Source organism: Triturus cristatus, chromosome 11 (genome assembly GCF_964204655.1).
Source record: "Triturus cristatus chromosome 11, aTriCri1.1, whole genome shotgun sequence".
Classification (NCBI taxonomy): Eukaryota; Metazoa; Chordata; class Amphibia; order Caudata; family Salamandridae; genus Triturus; species Triturus cristatus.
Window position 1 is genome coordinate 1007994893 of NC_140594.1, and position 19525 is coordinate 1008014417.

The 19525-nt window shown below is 43.6% G+C and overlaps 1 protein-coding gene across 1 annotated transcript in view; it reads left to right on the top strand.

The window, feature by feature from the left end:
- Window positions 1-19525, top strand: part of ZBBX (zinc finger B-box domain containing) — a 546096-nt gene that overhangs the window by 376465 nt on the left and 150106 nt on the right. Inside the window, exon 15 of the mRNA XM_085635186.1 lies at window positions 4638-5002. Coding sequence (XP_085491312.1) covers window positions 4638-5002 — 365 coding nt within the window. The remainder of the gene's footprint in view (window positions 1-4637; window positions 5003-19525) is intronic.

Here is a 19525-nt window from a genome sequence, read left to right on the forward strand (position 1 = left end):
TCAATATTATGGCGATCATTGGATATCTGTTTTATTTGAACCAAGTTGACATAGAGAATCTTGTAAATATTGTATTAAAGATTTTCACGGATGAATTCTTGTAATCATGTACACTCCAAGATGGAGCCCTACAATTTTGTGGCGCGAATGTCTTTTGTTTCCATGTTTGAAACACCAAGGTATTTAAAAATGGCGTCTCTCAGTGTGAAACACAAACACTGTTGAAGGGAAACCCCGAAACACGTTTGTTTTGGAAGCGCTGTAAATCAAAATAAAACAAGGTTGTGAAACCTAAGCCCGTGAGTGCTAGTACTTTTTCTGGACGGGAGAGAGTTTGTAAAGTTTTATTTTCTCAGTTGACAAAGGAACGTGTTTCGACCACGTCCGTGGTCTTGGTCACCTGACCCCATATGTGGTCAAAGACTCTTTAAAGTTTCATGAGTGGTCAAACATAACATGTGTCAATAAACATAAAAGAAATACTTGTGTTTACTTGTGTCTACTGTGAATTAAAATGTTGGAACTTAATGTGTTCTTAAACTGCTAAATGCAAATTAATGGCTGTCAGATGTTTACTTCAAATTTCAATGTGTCTATGAAAACAAAAGAGCGCGGGCTAGGTGCTGTTTGTTATCGCTGCCAGTGCCCGTTTTTCTGCGCTGCAATCGTGGGTCTAGTGCCCCTGTGTTAAGTGCTTTTGTGTACATTAGTGATGTGCGTGTAAAAAGCTATGGCATAATGTCTGTGAGCGCATGTCTGATCCAGTGACCTTCTCTAGTCTGGTAAATTATCCCAGCAGAGTGTCGGTTTAGTACCATATTCGTGTTCACGGTAGCTGCATAGTGCATTGTTGGTGATCTATGGATGTAGCTATGGGTTAAACTATCAACGCGTGAGAAGCAGGTAGAGTCGAACTTCCACTCTTGGTGCGCATACTTTAATCGCTGATGTGTGAGTTCCTCGAGCACCATCCACGTTGTCTCCCTGTAAAGTAGAGTACAAATTCATACGTAGGAACCATACTACAACAATTCAACACATTTCTCTATTTGCTGTGCAGATGCTAAGGCTAACAATCAATATAATTACAATTTCATTAATTAAACATCCATCATAGTTGCAACTTTCTATTCATACGGCTATATACACGTGTAAGACTGGTAGGTAAGAGTGAACTGCGTGAGTGGGGACAGAGGGGGAAGGAAGGGAATGGGAGCGTGAGGCTAGTTCTAACTGGTCCTGATAGTAACCAACTTAATCAAAGATGCGAATGCATTTCCTCATCTAAATTCAACCCTCCTGGGAATTTGCTGCCTGCTTGCAAAATAAACCGTTACTCAAGTCTACGGAGAGCACCTACCCTGTTACCACCTCTGAGATTCAAGTTTACACTGTCAAGCCCAGAGAATTTAGCCTTGGTCCAATCTCCATTATGTTCTGCTGTGAAGTGTCTTGCTGTGCTGTAACTATGGTCTTTATTTGTTATTGCTCTCCAGTGTTCGAGAATTCTCTTCTTCACTGGAAATGTAGTGGAACTGATATACCACAAGTTGCAGGGACAGACTATGACATACACTACAAATTCCGTGTGACACATTATAAGTTTGGGGATTTTCCACGGGGCTTTTACCATTCTAAGTGTGGTCTCTGTTACATTGTTACTGTGTTTACATGCCTTGCAGTTACCACATTTTCGGAAGCCTTTGGCATCACTGATGGCCCATTTGCAGAGTGGTGGAGAAAGAGGGTGGGGCCTCCAACAACTTGCCTGGCTGGATTAAAAAACAATCTGGAGGGAGGGGGATGCTAGGACCTTCTTCCCTGGCCAATTTCGGCCACGTGAAACCCTCCCCTGGGCCAGGCCTTTCTTGAATAGGGGAGGGGTCTGCACGGTCCTCCCTCCTCGTCAATTTTGACCACGGGCTCCCCATCCCCCGGGGCCCGGCCTCTATATCGGTTTTCCTTGTCCCACTAAGCCCGCCCACTCACCATTAATGAATATCGCAGGGGAGTATGAAGGGTCCCATGGTCCCTGCCAACTCCCCACCTCCTGCAGGATCCAGCTTTGCTTTTACAGAGAGGAAGCTGCTAACATGTATCTCCCTCTCTGTAAAAGCAATTTTGCTCTGCTGCTAGCAAGAAAGAGCATTTTATGCTCTTGCTAGAAGCAGAGCAAAGTTTGCTATGGCTTGGCGGGAGCGGTAAAGCTCCTGCCAAGCCATAGCAAACAGCTGTGTCCTGGGGGTTGGCACCCCGGGACTTAGCAGGAACTGGGCCTGGGGGTGGCTGTCCCCAGGCCCAAACTGGTTCCAGGAGGGGAGCCTCATGGCCCCCCTTTCTTACAATTTGCCCCTGGAAGGTTGTTGTCATGGGGGCTGCCGGGGAGGCCACACCCCCCTGCATTCAAAATACCAAAAGGCCCGGGGAGGTGATGGTCACTGGAGCTGCAGGAGGGTCCAAGAGGCCCCCATTCATAAAAATGTAAGCCTCAGTGAGGTGGTTGTCCCCGGGGCATCGGGGGAGGGAATACAGGCCTCCCCCACATTTTCCATTTTTACAAGACCCGGGGAGGTGGTGGTTCCCAAGGCATCAATGAGCCCCAGGAGTGGGGGTGTGCACCACATCCTTTATCAAAATACCCTCAGGACCTGGCCCACCTGGGGGCTCATTAGAAAATAAAGCACAGGAGTCCCTGCTCCGTTTAAAAAAAATTATTTCAGTGGTTCCTGCCGAAAATGTGAAAAACATGTTTTTGGGGCCCTGCAGAGTCCATGTGCAACCCCCAAAGGGGTCTAGGGGGTCAGGGTACTCCTACCCTGCCCTCTTTTTTTAAAAACATTTCTACTGGGACTAGCTCAAGCCGAGTCCCAAGATGGCTGCCAACACTTCATGGTTGAAGTGTTGGCAGCCAATTTACAGTACAGGGACTGTTGGAGCCACGGATAATCCGTGTTCCAGAATATACAAATTAATTTTCGAGTTAATCTCTCCCAAACTGAGGCACGAATTTACACCAAATAACAAAAACCACGGTCTGCGTACTAAGATCTAGCTTCCTGCCACATTTGGTGTAATTCCATTCAGCGGTTTGGGCTGTAGCCTCGTTCAAAGTTCCTATTAGAATTGATATTGGGAAACGCATTTTGAGACCCCCTCTTTTTTCCCGTCCCTTGGTACACGAAGCACCTCAAAACTTTCCAGACTCCATCTGAAGTACAGGGCAGATATGTTTGGAAAATTTAATTGAGATTCATCAAACAGAGCCAAAGATATAGGCACCTGAAAATGCCATCTTCCTATTGAAACTAGGTCCTAACTATAACTACCTACTGGTGACCGCCATTAGGATATTCATATATATATATATATATATATATATATATATATATATATATATATATATATATATATATATATATATATATATATATATATATATATATATTCCTACTGGCATTAGCAAGTAGTTATTTATAGTTAGGACTTGGTTTCCATAGGAAAAGTGTTTTTTGTTTTGCTAATAGCTTTGGCGCAGTTTGACGAAACTTTGCGAAAGTATCAAAACTAGTTTGCCAGTCACTTCAGCCGAGAAGAGGCGGAGTCCCAAAACATGTTTTTCCCATGTTGCCCTCGCCATGCACTGCTAGTTACCCCACATATCACATCACTCATGACAACTTCTATGACATCATTGATAATATCACTGCAACATTTGCAGTGAAATTATTGATTAGAAAACTGCATGGCCGGGGTGCGAGTTATAGTTACCACAGGGCACAAGTTATGGTTACTTGAGATAACTATAACTTTAACTGCTGTATGTTTATGGTTTTATGTGTGGAAAATCTGAGCATAACTATAACATCCCTATGACCTTTGTTTTTTTGGTTTTGGTGGATGTATGTATATGAGATCAGAGTTAACCCGTGTCAGGATAAGATGATCCAAACTGCACTGTAGAACAAATACCTATGACGTGTAATGCTTGTTTGTGCTTTTTCTTTGAGAACATATTTTTGGAAAAAAAGTGTAAAAAACATTAGTGGCTGTAATAATACGTTGCTCTTCACTTGCACAAACAATATGCGATCTTTCTATTTCTGTATGCATCCGTTCGATTCAGTAGTTGGCAATGGCCCTATAAAACCAGGAGGTGTTATTTGATTGTTGAAAAGGCTGTGATTTGCAATCATAATAAGTGATTTTTCATTCTTGAAGTTTCATTGAAGCATTACAAGCCAGAGAGACTCACCAGTAAAGCTGAAATATATGGCATGGGCTTATGAGCCTAAAAGAAGTGTAATTAAACCTATAAACAAGTAGAATTGTGTTGGCATATACTCTTGAAAGAAATCCTTCCATGACAAAAGCACCCTATGTAAGGTATAAATGAGAAAAAGCATTGCAAAGGCAATATGATTTAACACACCCACATGCATGTTTGAAATTAATATTTATATGAGTAGGTTAATACATTTTGAGGAATTTCTTGGTCTTACATGAGATAGCTTTTGCCATAGTTCTACAAGTATTGCAGCACAGCACAACATTTCCAAATAGTTAAGAAAATTATTTTCTACAATGAGCGATCCCAGGTCTCCATATTTTTTTATTATTTTAATGTGTTTTTCTTCCAGGAGGAATGTCATCCACCGAGATTTGTAAATCAAAGAGTGTTGATAGCATTACTTTCATCACACCAGAGGCAACGGGCACCACCCCTCGCAAAAGAACTGATAGCGGTCTCAGGGAAAGAGATGACACCTCTCGACGTGGTGCAACGTTCACAGAAAAGAAAAGCACAAAGCTAAAAAATCAAAAACTTGCAAGCTCTAGCATATTACCTGAAACAGCTCCGTGTGCATCCATTGTAGACTCGTCACCACCACTGAAATCATTGGGAGGTAACAAGCAAATGATGGAACCAAGCAGCTTCAAACTCAGCAAGGATCTGGATAGACCTACAACGGTAAACTCATCAATGGGAAATCAAACCCTAAAGGTATTTAAATTTGGAAAACATATGAGCTTTTCTCCTCTATGATCTTGATGAGTGAAATTTGTTTTTGAGCCTTCTCCTCCCTTTGAGAACTTGTGCTGCGTTTTCAGGTATTACATCAGATTTTAGTTTAAATCAAGTAAGGTTTGAATTTAAAATTTTATGTCACTCAGAAAGAATATTAATATGGGATTAAGAGGAAATATTAACAGCATGTTGCACTTTCTCCAAACATCTGCAGAAAGCCATGGTGTCACTCGAGGTCATAGCACAGGTCTAAGCAATACATTTTGTTTGTACACACAAGCACAACTTAAACTTGAAACACTGGCAAAGCCGATGTCCATCTTTTTTTTTTTAAACAAGTTTATTAGCATTTTCCATATTCTAGGTACAGTCACATTGAGAAACAGCATATCACAGTATCAAACAAACAAGCTGTGAGATGTAACGAGCCTCATACAATGACTTGGAGCTCATGTTCAAACAGGTAAAGTAGTAAATGGGATGTCAATGTACATACAAGCAATTGTACATTCAGGATCATCCAAACTGATACTTTGATTGAATCCCACGCTGTAATAGGAGCAATTACAGGAATAAGGGAGGGAAAGCCAGAAGAGAGGATGGTGTTATGTAGGTCGTAGGGGGACACATTTAGTGAGTCTCTGGTGTGCTCAACTCTGGGCACTATGTGATGAGTATGAGGCATAAGATCATGAGATCATGTCAGTGAGCCGATAGAAGCGTGCTCTTCATCTGATGATTCCCCATCTGGGCCAGAAAGTAGGTGGGCATCAGGGGTGATCAAGGGACAGCCATTCATCATCTATACCCATGCTTGTGTATGTTCAGGACTGCGCTGCCCTTGCTGTACCTCTAGTGTCATATTGGCTCTCTCACACTCCACCCACATAGTCAGTTCTTGTCTCCAACCTAGAAGTGGAGGGCCCTTGGGGAATTTTCCAGAACATGGAAATGTGTCCGTGACCTAGTATTAAACCAGGGTCCGCAAATTTGGAGGTGATGGTTTTACTATGAGGTTTGGGAAACAATCGCATTATGCAGACGACCGGGGTCTGATCTAGGCTACACATATCAATAATGATGCACATCTCTGTTAAATTTGAGGCTTTTTTAAAAGAGAATTGGCCAACTTATTTTGTTTTGATGCAGTAACTGAACCCTTGCCCTAAGGTCCATTTATTGGTTGTAAAAGACGTCATATCCTTTCAGTCAAGATAAAATTGGACCTGGCCAAAATTTCAATTTCACAGACTTAATTTGCATAATGTCAGGAATTTCACACAAGGCTATTCTGCAAAGTTTCCAAAATTACTCCATTACCCTGTGTTGCGTAATTATAGCACAGGAATGCGAGAACAATGCCAATGATAAAAATGCGAGAAGCTGTTTGTGGCACTTGCAATTTTGGTGCTATTTTTTTAATACCAAATGCTTCCTTGTGTTCAAAATGGATGCAGAAATGCATTTCACGATAAAATATAGTGCTAAATGCCGGATTTGTGTTTCTAATAATTATACATAATTTCAAATGATTTTCCTGTAATAGCACCTAATTATTTGTGAAAGCAAATGTCATGAATTTCACACACCCATAGATAACATAAATCAATAGCCCAGAGGACTGCAGGGTATGTACACATGGGCTCAGATCCACTAATACCAAAACATCGCTTTTTGTGCCCCACCCAAATATCTGCATTTACCTGCGCATCTGAATTGAGTTATAATTAATGGTGGATCTTCCATCTATGAAGCAAATCACAGTAATCCTTGGATTTAGTTATAATAGTATGGTGAAACATATTTCAGACCCCATCTCTTTTCTACTAATAGATTGTCCAGATTCTCACAAAAAGCACCCACGTCATATAACTAACAAGGGACTCGCAACGCATTACCAGGCTTCACTTCAACACATCGATCATACACTTCATAACTAGAAATTAACTTCATACATCATCTACACTGTATGCTGAAAGAGCATCCAGTCATTCAGTTGGCAGCTGTACGGGATATATTCTGATGCATGATTTCACTGCTATCTACGTATAAATGTATCATAAATATATGCCATCTTGTAGAATTGCTTGTCCTTTTCCTTTAAAACAAGTTTTACTTTCACATATATGTATTCATTATTTTGCATGAGTCTTATGCCGCCAATACCCAATATAGGTAATTCTGTAAAGAATACAATATTACAGCTAGAAATGTACACTTTGCTGCTGTAGTACTGCTCTAATGTTTCTCTGCATTGTCACCATTTGGTCAGTACTCTAAATTTTTAGCAGATAGCTCAGTCTTCTATTCTGAGAAGACAAGAATAACATATCAATTCCATTATCTTAGCTACGGTCCATACTTTGAGCTTGTCAGACAGGGAACTTTGTCACAAATGTGACTGCTATCCCATTTCCTGTATTACTAGGGCAATAGGCTATAATGAACTTGTATTATAATGGACGGAATATCCGCACATTTGTGCTGCAGTATCCTGTCAGCAAGACTCTAAATAAGGCCCTAAGTCTTTTCTTCACTGGAAATATACCTTTTATCTTTTATGAGTAGTCCACTTTATGTTTAAAAACAACTAAACACCAACATATGACCAGCCGCGGCCACTGCAGGTAAGAGTGGGGGAGTCAGTTGAGGGCGGATTTCAAGAGACGACCACGAGGGAAAATTAAATAAATAATTAATTTTCCCTAGTGGTCGTCCCTCAAAATCCGTTCTGACCTGGCCCCTTGCCTGACTGCTCTTACCTGCAGCGGCCGCGGCTGCATATGACTGAATCAGTAAATGATCATGGATGTTTCTCCAGTGTTGGCTCTTTTATAGATTCACATGTTCGAATCACCCCCGTCGTAGAAGTGGGACTCCCTCTTTTATAAAGCAATAAATTCCTAACCATAGGCTTAAATGCAATGAAAAGTTCCTGCAATTTTCTATCTATATCCATTTGAAAAAAAGGACCAAACTTAAACCATAACCATTCAGGCGACAGAACCCTGTAGAACATTCTCAAGAGAGGCAGAAGTCCTCAGAGTTTCTATTGCGCATCCTGTGAGAGGGAGTCCCCCTGAGCTCTGCTCAGTGTCTTCAGTTTTTCTCTTCAACTTTGGTACATCCAAAAATTCTGCTTTTCAGGACATGTGGATCTTGTGGTAAGAAGAGGCTCCATGCTGAGGATCCTCATAAAGATTGTATTTATTGCTTATATCCGCACCAAAAGGTGAAGGACTGCAAAATTTGTAGAACCTTTTCAACAAAAGCCCTCAAGAATAGAGAGGGAAGGATGGTATTATGGCTGCAGACATATAAATTAAGTCTGATGAGGAAGGAATTAAGTCTACGGAGGAAGATAGTGCGAGCTCTCACACCTCTCATGACAAATGTAAGAAGAGGGAAAGGTTGCAAGGGTCACCGGAAAGTCATAAAAAAGCTTTAAAAAAAACTACATGATGAGTCTTCCAAAAGCTCCTAACAAAAAGGAAAGTGTTCCTTCTCAGACGAAATCTGATCCTCCATTATCTGTTGTGACCTTAAAACCTAAGACATCTCCCTCAGACTCCTCAATAATGAAGGTAAGCTCGCCTTGAAGTCGTCCTCAAAAACGGGAATGCAGTCAAAACCATTGCCAACAACCAACATGTCAGAAATCACTGACCACTGTCATCTCTCCTCCATCGTTGAGAGCCTCACCGTTGACAAAGACTTCATCGTCAGCGGCCCACACCGTCGACGAACATGACACCATCGACGAGTACCACCTCATCAACGATGACGGACGCGTCAACATCATTGACTATACGATCTCTGTGTCGATGACTGTTGTCATACCGTCTGAGGCAGTTTCATGACGGGTGCCATCTACTAAATTAACAAACTCAAAAAGACCGTCCACCTTTCTCCTCACACAGGATTTGCCACTGTAGACATTCTCCCACTAAAGTTTCTTCATTACCATATAATAATTTATTTGATATATAATAATCTAATGACAATGGGCATTTTTGGCCAGCTCCTAACCCATTACAGCTCCCTGTAAAATACCAAGATGATGATGATGAGGAGGAGTAAGAATCGGCCTAATATGCACAGGAATGCCATTACAGGTACTATGGAGACAAGTCAAGACACTACACCAGACCCACACATGAACCCATGGTCCAGCTTCCGGTGGCCTTGGTGCAAGGCTTACAAGCAATGTTACAGGACTACCATCTGCACGTGAGCAACATCCGTGCCTTCTTCTCCACCAGCTCCAGCATCTCCACCTTCTATGCCTCCTCCTGTGCCTCAGAAAACTCCGGCTTCAAACATTGCCATGCCACCAACACAGGATCCATCTTCCTCAGATGATGAAAGGGAGGAAGGAGAACTTCAAGACCCTCACCCAGCTGCCAACGAGTGGGATGAATTTCTTATTCTAACACATCCCAGCTCCTGACCCAGCAGATTGACTCCTGGAGTATATAGGTGGTTTACAATCTTTAATGGAGAAGGCATCTACGAAATCCCAGTTCCCAATGGCAGTCAAACAGTCTGACTGTCTTCTCCATGATTTTAAAGAGCAGTCAAGGAAGATAGTGGGGGCAATCCCTCTGATTCCCTATACATGGGAAGAGGGTATAAAAATATTGAAAACACAAACTACTGTGACTGCAGTCCTTCACAAGATTGCCATAGAATATAAAGCCCTTGAAGACTCTCCAGCTTGTTTGATAAGGCACTCAAAGCCAGACTCGGTGATTACCCAAGCTGCGCAGCACAGGTCAAGGAAATCTTCAGCGCCTATTATGACACCACCTGATAAAGAAAGCAGGCGCCTTAATAACATTGGAAAAAGCTTCTCCACTATTTCAGGCACTACGGTACTTGCTGTTAACTCTTTAGCAATTTTGGCAAGGTATAACCGCCAGCTATGGTTGGATATCGCAGCATATCTGGATCTTCTGCTGGAGGACAAGTAAGAGGAAGCTCGAAAGATATTTTTGGAAGGAGAGCAATCCGCTTCCAAAGTCATCAATTGCGCTATGGACGTAGCCTCTCTTGGGTTTTGTTAGCTCGCTGGTTCATTGATTGTTAGACGCCAGGGCTGGCTTAAAGCAATCACTTTCTGCCCTGAGGTACAGAGCAAGATCTTAGACAAGCCTGTTGATGGTTATGTCTTTTGGGAAACACATAGATGATGCTTTACAAGCCATCAAGACAGACACAGCGAGGTCCTTAGGAATGCTTCACTTCAGTAAAACATCTTTCAGAGGAACCCGCGAACGACGTAACTACTCCTTTTGTGGCAGATACCGACAGTACCAATCGTTCTAACACTATCAGTCCTTTCGTCCTGCCTGTCAGCGATACCAAATATGTTGTACACCACCAACAGCTGCATATTCCAGACAGCAGCCAAGATGAAAGCATCAAGCCCAGCCAAGGGACATTGTCAGAAATCAGTGCCAACTCCATAATGCCTGCTACAACCCCCTCTACTCCTCGATCTATGGGACCATGCATCTATCGCTATTATCTTTATATCAGCCACGGACAGGTGAGTCCTTGATCTTATGGCCATACTCTGAAGTTCATCACAGTTCCACCTACTCATCCACCACAACATCACCTCCATTCCATCTCCACATGGTCAGGAAGGAGGCATTTGCTGTGCTACTGACTGATGCCATAGAAAAGGTTCCACACTCTCAAAAAGGAATGGGATTTGACTCTGGTTTTTTTATAGTAAAGAAAAAACTGTAGAATGACGTTCCATCCTGGATCTCGGGAAGCTCAACAAATACCTGCAAAGAAGGTCCTTTTGTACCTCCAAGACATACTACAACTATTCCATCACGGAGATTACATGGCCAGTCTAGATTCGTAAGATGTGTACTTCTACATTCCTATCTATCCCAAACACTGGTAGTTCCTCCGTTTTATGGTAACAAGTGCTCATTGTCAGTTCAAGGAGCTTACTTTCGGTCTCCGATCCGTTTCCCTAGTATTCACCAAATGTCTTGCTCCAGTAGCAGCAAATCTCAGACAAAGAGGTCTGCAACTTTTTTCATATCTCGATTATAGGCTTGTGAAAGCACCATCTCGCCAGCAGGCTACATCATCCTGCCTATGACTATTTCACTCCCTGGGGCTCACAATCAACTATCAAAAGTCTCTTCTTTTGGCCTCACAGAGGATAACCTTTCTCGGGCTACTCTGGATACCTTACAGGACAAGGCATTTCTGTCCGCAGAGCGACAAAAGACCATAATGTTGTTAGCTCACAATCTGTCCAAAAGAGACTTTGTTTCTGTCGGTTTCCTCAAGTCTTTACTCGCATGATGTCTCATGTCATTCTTTTGATGCCCTGTGCCTATCTCAGGATGAGACCCATTCAAGAAGAGCTGGACAAACAGTGGCTCCAAACGACCAGCTCATTTGACGATCTCATTCGGATCACACCAGCTACGAGAAAAGCTCTTCTGTGGTGGCAAAACTCCAAGATTCTTTCATCATTGCTAACATTCCTTTCTCCACTTCCAGATTTCATCATCACCACAGATGCCTCTCTGGAAGGTTGGGGAGCCCCTCTTCAGACTCTCTGAATAAGAGGAAGAAGGAGTATGTCCCTACCCAAAATGCACATCAATTTGTTCAAATTGAGAGCAATTTTTCTAGTGCTTCAGTCGTTCCGGTCAAGGATACAGGGATGATCCGTCTTCATACGGACAGACACCACCTGCATGCACTACTTCAACAAGCAGGGAGGTACAAAGTCTTAGATCTTGTCTCTAGAAGCTCAAAGAATGTGGAAATGGGTTATATTATACCAGATATCCATCAAAGCAGAACATCTACCAGGGGTGAGCAACAATCTAGCGGACACCCTGAGCAGAACCAACCTGTCATGAGTTGGAGCTCAATCACCTGATCCTCAATTCCATATTTGAACAGTGGGGCGAACTGAACGTAGATCTTTTCGCCTCTCAAGAGAATCAAAAATGCCAGTTCTACACCAGCTGGGAACCTCAGAGAGGGACATGGGGGAGTGCATTTTCGATAAGATGGTCAGAGATATATGCTTACGCTTTTCCCCTATACCTTCTCATTCCCAGGCTTCTCGTGAAAATGAAGAGAGAGCCATGCCGTCTGATCTTAATTGCTCCACACTGGCCCAGCCAGCATTGGTTCACAGAGCTCCTTTTGCTCTCTGAATCCAAGCCATTTCGCCTTCCAGTAAATACAGCACTGTTTACCATGAACACTGGTCAAGACCTGCATCTGAACCACGCTGCTCTCCAACTGCATGCATGGCTCCTGAATTCATGGAGTTCAAGGATTTACACATCCCTCAGGACTGAAGGGAGATATTTTCCAAAACAAGAGCTGAATCCACAAACAAAGCATATAAATTGAAGTTGAAACTTATCTGTTCATGGTGCTTAAAGAACAATATCCACCCAATCGATTCATCACCAGAGCAAGTTTTGCCCTACCTTCTCTCTTGCTAGATCAGGGCTGGTACATGTGTTTGTTAAAGTTCACCTAGCTGCTATTTCTAGATACAGACACTCTTCCCACTCCTTATCACACTGTTCTACAAGAATCGTCAAACAATACATAAAGGGATTATTCTGAGCTTTTTCCCTAGTTCAAGCTGCTCCTCTGGAATGGCATCTCAACGTGGTTCCCATGCAGCTTATGAAGCAGCCATTCAAACCTGCTCACATGACGGAAGTGAAATGTATCACTTGGAAGGTCTCATTACTAGTAGCCCTTACTTCCGCTAGGAGAGCTAGCAAAATTCAGGCTTTTACAACAACAGAACCCCATCTCACCTTACCGAAGACTATGTTCTTCTCAGAACTAATCTAAAATGTATTCCCAAGGTTCCATCTCATTTTCACCTCAACGAACATGTTATACTTTGTACTTTTGTCCCAAACCCATCTATGCCAGCTGTAAGATCTCGTCACACTCTAGACATCAAATGATGTATTACATTTTATTTGTAGCAGACTAAACAAATATGAAAGGCTGAACAGTTGTTAGTATTTTATGGCCCATCCAAACAAGGTACTTCAGTCACAAAGACCAGTATTGCAAGATTGATTGCCGCGACCATCCCCTTCTGCCATGTTAAGGCAGGCAAACAGCTCACAGTTAAGGCTAAAGGTCATTCCATGAGAGCAGTGTCCACCTCTACTGTTGTTTGCCGGTGTCTTGCTGGAAGTGATCTGCTGTGTTGCAACGTGGAAAAACACCTACACTTTCACGCATCACTACTACTTGTAATTGGCAAACCACTGTAACCCAGCTGTAGGGCAAGCTGTCTTACATCATCGCTTCCAATAAGGTAAGCATCTATTGTGGATACTGACTTGTTACCCACCAATTTTCATAACAATCTCATAAGAACTTTGAAAGTTTTGCAACCATTTCAGTGATTGAACATTTTCTTTGTGCCATTTTGGCGCTGTTTTGCCTTACCTCACTTGTCACTTGTGCCGCTCACTTATCTGCTTGAGCACTATTGTGCACAAGTTTTCATGGGATACACCACATATAATGTAAATAGTGCTTACAGTTCCTCTGTATATTTTCTTCAAATAAGGACCGCCTTTTACAATCTAAAAAAAAAAACCTTGATATCTCCTTGTTTCTTCCCTCCTGCAACTATTGTGCATGTCTTTCATAAATGTCAATAAATATTACCTTTTGAGACGTTGTTGTATGCTATAATTTATATTTATCAAGACATCTCTCCACTCTTCTGTCTACACAAGCTGATAGCAAGCAGCAAGGCATTTGGGCTAGCACGTGGTCTTTTTGTACTAGTGTCTTGGAATTTGGTTCCTTGAGCTTCATGTAAGATAACCAACTTTGCTCAAACAATACTGTTGAAAGAGAATACGTTGTTATTTTATGTCACATAGCTCTTGTTTTGAAGAAATACTAAATATTTCAAACAATAAAGAACATTAAACTGTGCATAACAGTGAACAGCAGGGGACGTTAGATACTTTTTTTTGCATAAGCACTATATTTACGTTGGAAGGCAAACAGTGAGAGGCAATAGAGCTAGAGAAGCTTGCCCTAATGCAGAATGAATAAGTTAGCTTCTAATTTGTAGGCAATTTCTACCAAAGGGCAACAGTAACCCTAAAATAAACAGTGAAATGTCAGTTACTTGAATTCAAGAGGTATCCCGCTTGGACTATAGACAATTGTACTTTGCATCAAGTAAGTCAACGTTCTGGTGAAAAATGGCACTGTGCTATTAAAGTATTATATCAGAAACAACAGATCACAATGTTCACTGATCTGTCAGAGGAAGGACCCTGGGAGACTGCCTACAGATGAATGTCCTAATGCCCTTTAGAGACCTGATGGAGCAGACTGGCCTCCCAGTGGGACAATTTCATAATTAAGAAACACTTAAGCATGCTTTATGGGACCTGTGGGGAACCTTGGTAGAGGAACTCCCCGTGCATGCGGTCCTTCGGCTACTCCTGACCATGGGAACGAGCACTCACCTAGTCTTGTGGCTTTATAAGGCACTAAATGGGCTGGTAAAGAAACCTTTGGATGCCCTTCGGGTTCACTGGGTGGCTGACTTGGGCCGGGACTTGACAAACAATGAATGGGGGAGGGTGCTTGTGTATCCACAGAAAGTTTTGTGGAACACACGTCTTAAATACATACAATAAAATTACACTCACAGGTGATAAACTGCTCCCCATAGGATTCAGACTATCTATGGCGGGAAGCCTAGCGGTTGCCCTCGCTGCGCAACATTTGATGCTGACTTTGGACACATGACTTGCGAATGCCTAGGGCTCGCAGGGTTCTGGGGTGAGGTAGTTTTGCAATGGAATTAGGACCTGCCTAGGTCACTTGATAACTCGCCTGCAGTTTGTTTACTGGGCCTCTTCCCTAGGCCGGGCCACAAGAAGGTGGGGAACAGATTTATGGACTTGGCTTTGGCCCTGGCCAAGCAATGAGTGGCAATGGCATGGGAACCGCCCAGGGGTCCTAAAATGGAAATGTGGGTGTCTGATGTCACGTGCTGGGCATGAGCTGAGGAAAGGGCGCTACAGAGGGGGATAGCACAGGTCGTCTGATGCAGATCTATTGCACCTCTCTGGAGGGAAATGGTTGATGAATGGGAATCAAACACAAGGAGATGGTTGACGGAGCACTGAAACTTTTCAGACGCTCACCCCCAGTCACAGACCTGGGTTGAATCCATCATCGTTCTTAGCTCACTTCACCACCTCATTTAAGACTCAGCTATATTCAAATTCGTCTTGACCCTGTGCCTCATAGGGACAGTCCAGCCCGAACTGCCACTCCAAGTCTTCCCTGAAGTGAAAACAAGCATCCTGAGACCGGTATTGGGGTAACACCCCTCATCAGCCAGGCTAGCTTGAATCCAGTGGAAACGTGAGCAAGGGACCCACGTTGTGGCATACCCTGCCAACTTAGGGCAAACAAAGCAAACACAAGGAGATGATGGACAGAGCGCTGAAACTTTTCAGACACTCGCCCCAAGTCACAGATCTGGGTATAACCCATTGTTGTTCTTTAGCTCACTTCGCCACCTCAGTTCAGACCCAGCTATGTGCAAATCAGTCTTGACAGCGTGCCTCATGGGAAGATTCCAGCCCGAACTGCCAAACCAGGTCTTCCCTGATCCGGAAAGAAGCATCCTGGGACCGGTTTCGGGGTAACACCCCCCCAATAAGCCAGGCTAGCTTAAATCTAGTGGCAAAGTGAGCATGGGACCCACGTCTGGGCATACCCTGCCAAATTAGGGCAAACAAAGCAAACACAAGGAGATGAGTGGGAATCTCCTGGGTCTGCAGTTGACTTTGAGGAGGATCAGGGAGAGGGGTAGACTGCGGGGTTATGTCCTGCCCGTGGCGATGAGCTAGAGCCTGATAGGGATGAGGGTGCACAGTCTCTGGAGTTGTAGGCAAGATATGCCATGAAGCAAGTGGTGCTCTGGGAGAGCTGCCCTGGGTCTGACGTCCCTAACACTTTTCCTTTTCCCCCCTGCATGGCTTCCCTGCCTTGGGGGCCTTGAACTTTTCCCCAATCTTTGTTGTTTGCACACCTTGCGAAGAGACTTAGGCATGCATGGGCGCGGTTATAGTTATAGGCCTTTCCACATTCGAAATCAGGACACGTTAGAAGTCGGCACATATTTTTACAGCTCGACTCTCCGAGCAACGTCTTTTATACAAAAAATTCTATTTGACTCCTTTGAGCAACGCTTTTATTTTATCAGTTCAGACTAATACTTTTGCTCACTCGACGTAGTGCTCACTTCCAGAAGAGCCTCCTAAAAGGCCCTTCCTGACCTGAATTTGTTTTAACCATATCGCTATTCCTCTGGCTCTCATTGGGTGTGAGACCAGACCATAGGGACTACAGTTACAGTCTACTATTCATCCTGAAGATGGTCTAATGGACAAATCTGCCACAAGAGACCAAAACGTTGACTAACACATCTATTTCTGCCTCCTTGGTTGTTTTTAGAAGCTGTTGTCTGCTATTTTCAGACATGTTTCTTTATGTACTACACAGATTAGATGTTCACAATCATGATTTGAAGGCTATATCATTTCTTGTATTTCCTCTATCATGGTGTTTCGTTGTATCCCAATTTACCCTTTTCAATTTTGTTTATATTAAAACTGTGTCTCATCTGAAAAAAGACATACCTGTGTTTTGAAATTATATGTTGTTGATTATTTTCTTTTGAAAATAAGCAGATTGATGTTTTGATGATCCATAATTTGTCAACGCCTAAGGGACAGTCAGTCAATGAGGCCATTGATGGGGCAATGTGGTCCGTCAAATACACCTCCCTAGACCACGCAATTAGTATGCTCCAGGAGCTGGGCATGGGGCTTTTTTGGCAAGGGCAGATATAGAATCGGCATTTAGGTTGCTACCAGTCCATCCTGAGGAGTGCAGTTTGCTAGACGTTCAATTAGAGGTCTCCTTTTACTTTGACAAATACATGCCCATGGGTTGTTCAGTCTCCTGCGCTTACTTTGAGAGGTTTTAAACCTTTTTGGTGTGAGTTTTTAGTTAGAGGACAGGACACCTCTGGGTATTGCATTATTTTGATGATTCCCTGTTTCTAGATACTCCGGACACAGCAGACTGTAGGGAGTTCTTGAAAGCATTTCAAGAGCTAATGGAGGTATTTGAGGTTCTCTGTCCCGGGCAAAAACGTGTGGCCTAAACACAACAATTGAATTTCTCGAGATACAGCTAGATTCCAAGGCAGGTGTGTCTAGGCTACCACAGAAGAAGGTCAAAGCTTTTCAAGAAGGTGATGTTGCATCAACTGCAGGTTGTAGTGGGGCAGATCAATTTCGCCTTGCTTATCATACCCATGGACCGCCCTTTCTTCAGATCTATTGTGCAGGCCATGTCCGGTTTGAAGCAGAAACCCCATTGCACCAGGTTGTCAAGTGAGGTGCGACAGCACATGAGAATTTGAGAGGCTTTTATGAAGGACTTCACTGGTCCGATGGTGTGGCCAAGTCCTGCAAAGTCCAATGGTGAGTTAGATTTGTTTGCGGACTCCGCAAGTAGTGTCGGTTTTGGCGCTATCTTGGGCACTTCTTGGTGTGCCCAACATTGGCCATCACACTATGTACAATCAGGACTGGTAGCAAGCATAGGTTTCTTGGAGCTTTTACTCATCCTGCTGGCCCTCACATTTGGGCCTGACCAGTTTTGCAACCAGTCTGGTATATTCTGGTCAGATAATATGACAGTAGTAGAGTGCATTAATCAGCAAGCGGCAAAGTGTATGATGATCTTGAGGTTACTCAAAGAAACCATATTCCTATGTTTAAAGCTCAATGTCACTTTTAAATCCAAATATGTACCTGGCGTATTGAACAATGCAGCAGATGCTCTGCCTCATTTTAAGATGCAGGTTTTCAGGTACCACCACCCAGAAGCAGCGGAGTTTCCTTTACCGTTTCAGAACCAACTCTGGCAACTTGGTGCCCCGGTCTACCCGACCTCGTGTCTGCCGGTTTAGCTCTTTAGACAAAGTTTTCCAATGTGGGGGGTATTTTGCAAATACTGTAGGTTTCGAGGAAAGGAGGGGGAATTGTTTTCATCTGAGCCTATAATTGCATTTTTATGATCATTGAGGGAAGAGGGTAGGAAGGTATTGTACGCTAGCCATTTCCTTATTTGCCAGAATGTGGGGATGCCCCAATGGGACCAGGGTGTTCATTGTGCAAAGAGCATTGAGAGGCTGGCATAGACTAGAGGTGAGAAAACAAGATACTAGGCATCCCGTAGATCGACTAAAGCTGGGGAGGATCACCGCCAGCCTGGCAAACGTGTGCAGGTCACCTGCAGAGGTATGCCTTTTCAAGCCAGCTTTCTGCCTGGCGTTCTATGGGAAAAGAACTATTGATGGACAGAATGCAGAACAATGTCATACATTCACCCCAGTACAGAGATCTGGGCCTAAATCCATAGTTTTTTTGCTCACCATGCCATTCCAGTTTGGACCCAGCCATATGCAAATCAGTCTTGATCCTGTGCCCAATGGAAACAGTCTAGCCCGAACTGCCAGGCCAGGTCCTCCCTGGACTGGAAATAAGCATCCTAGAACCGGTTTTGGGGTTTCACCCCTCTTCAGCTAGGATAGCTTGATTCCAGTGGCACAGTGAACCCAGGACCCACGTCTTGGCATACCTGGCGCACTTAGGGCGAGAAAGCAAAAGACACACAATTGATGGACGGAATGCAGAATAAATCAAAACAGGCACCCCCAGTTAAGAGATCTGGGTTAAATCCATCATTCTTTTGTTCACCATGCCATCCCAGTTTAGACCTGGCCATATGCAAATCAGTCTTGACCCTGTGCCTCATGGGAACAGTCCAGCCTGAACTGCCAGGCCAGGTCCTTCCTGGACTGGAAACAAGCAACCTAGGACCGGTTTCAGGGTTTCACCCCTCTTCAGCCAGGATAGCTTGATTCCAGTGGCATGGAAAGCACGGGACTTACAGAGGCGCGGGGAGCCAGGAGGCTGTCACTGACACATGGCTCTTGCCTGTCACCCCCCCGAGCAAACGCAGTGGGTGTAACATAGCTCCGGCCCTTTGGGGAAGAGAAAAGTTGGGTGTTGGGAGTGCCAAAGGTAGGTATCCTAGGGGCAGATGGGCCTCCTGCACAAGAACTCCCAGAGGGGGAGTGGGAAGGTGGGATCTCCCATATGGAGGCTCCTGCCCTCTGGCCTGGGGTTGGAATTGAAGGGTCATGGACCACTCATAGTCTTACTCAGGAACTGTTTTTTCTCTTTGGTTGCACAGGAACAAAGTAGTTATGGTTAGGAGACTCAGTGTGTTAGAGGCTCTGTAAAGGTCAGGCTCTGTTTGTAGCATTCATGTAAATAAATGTGGTTACTTTGCAAAATATTTGATGTGGTGTTAATTGACAATTTAATGTGAATAATA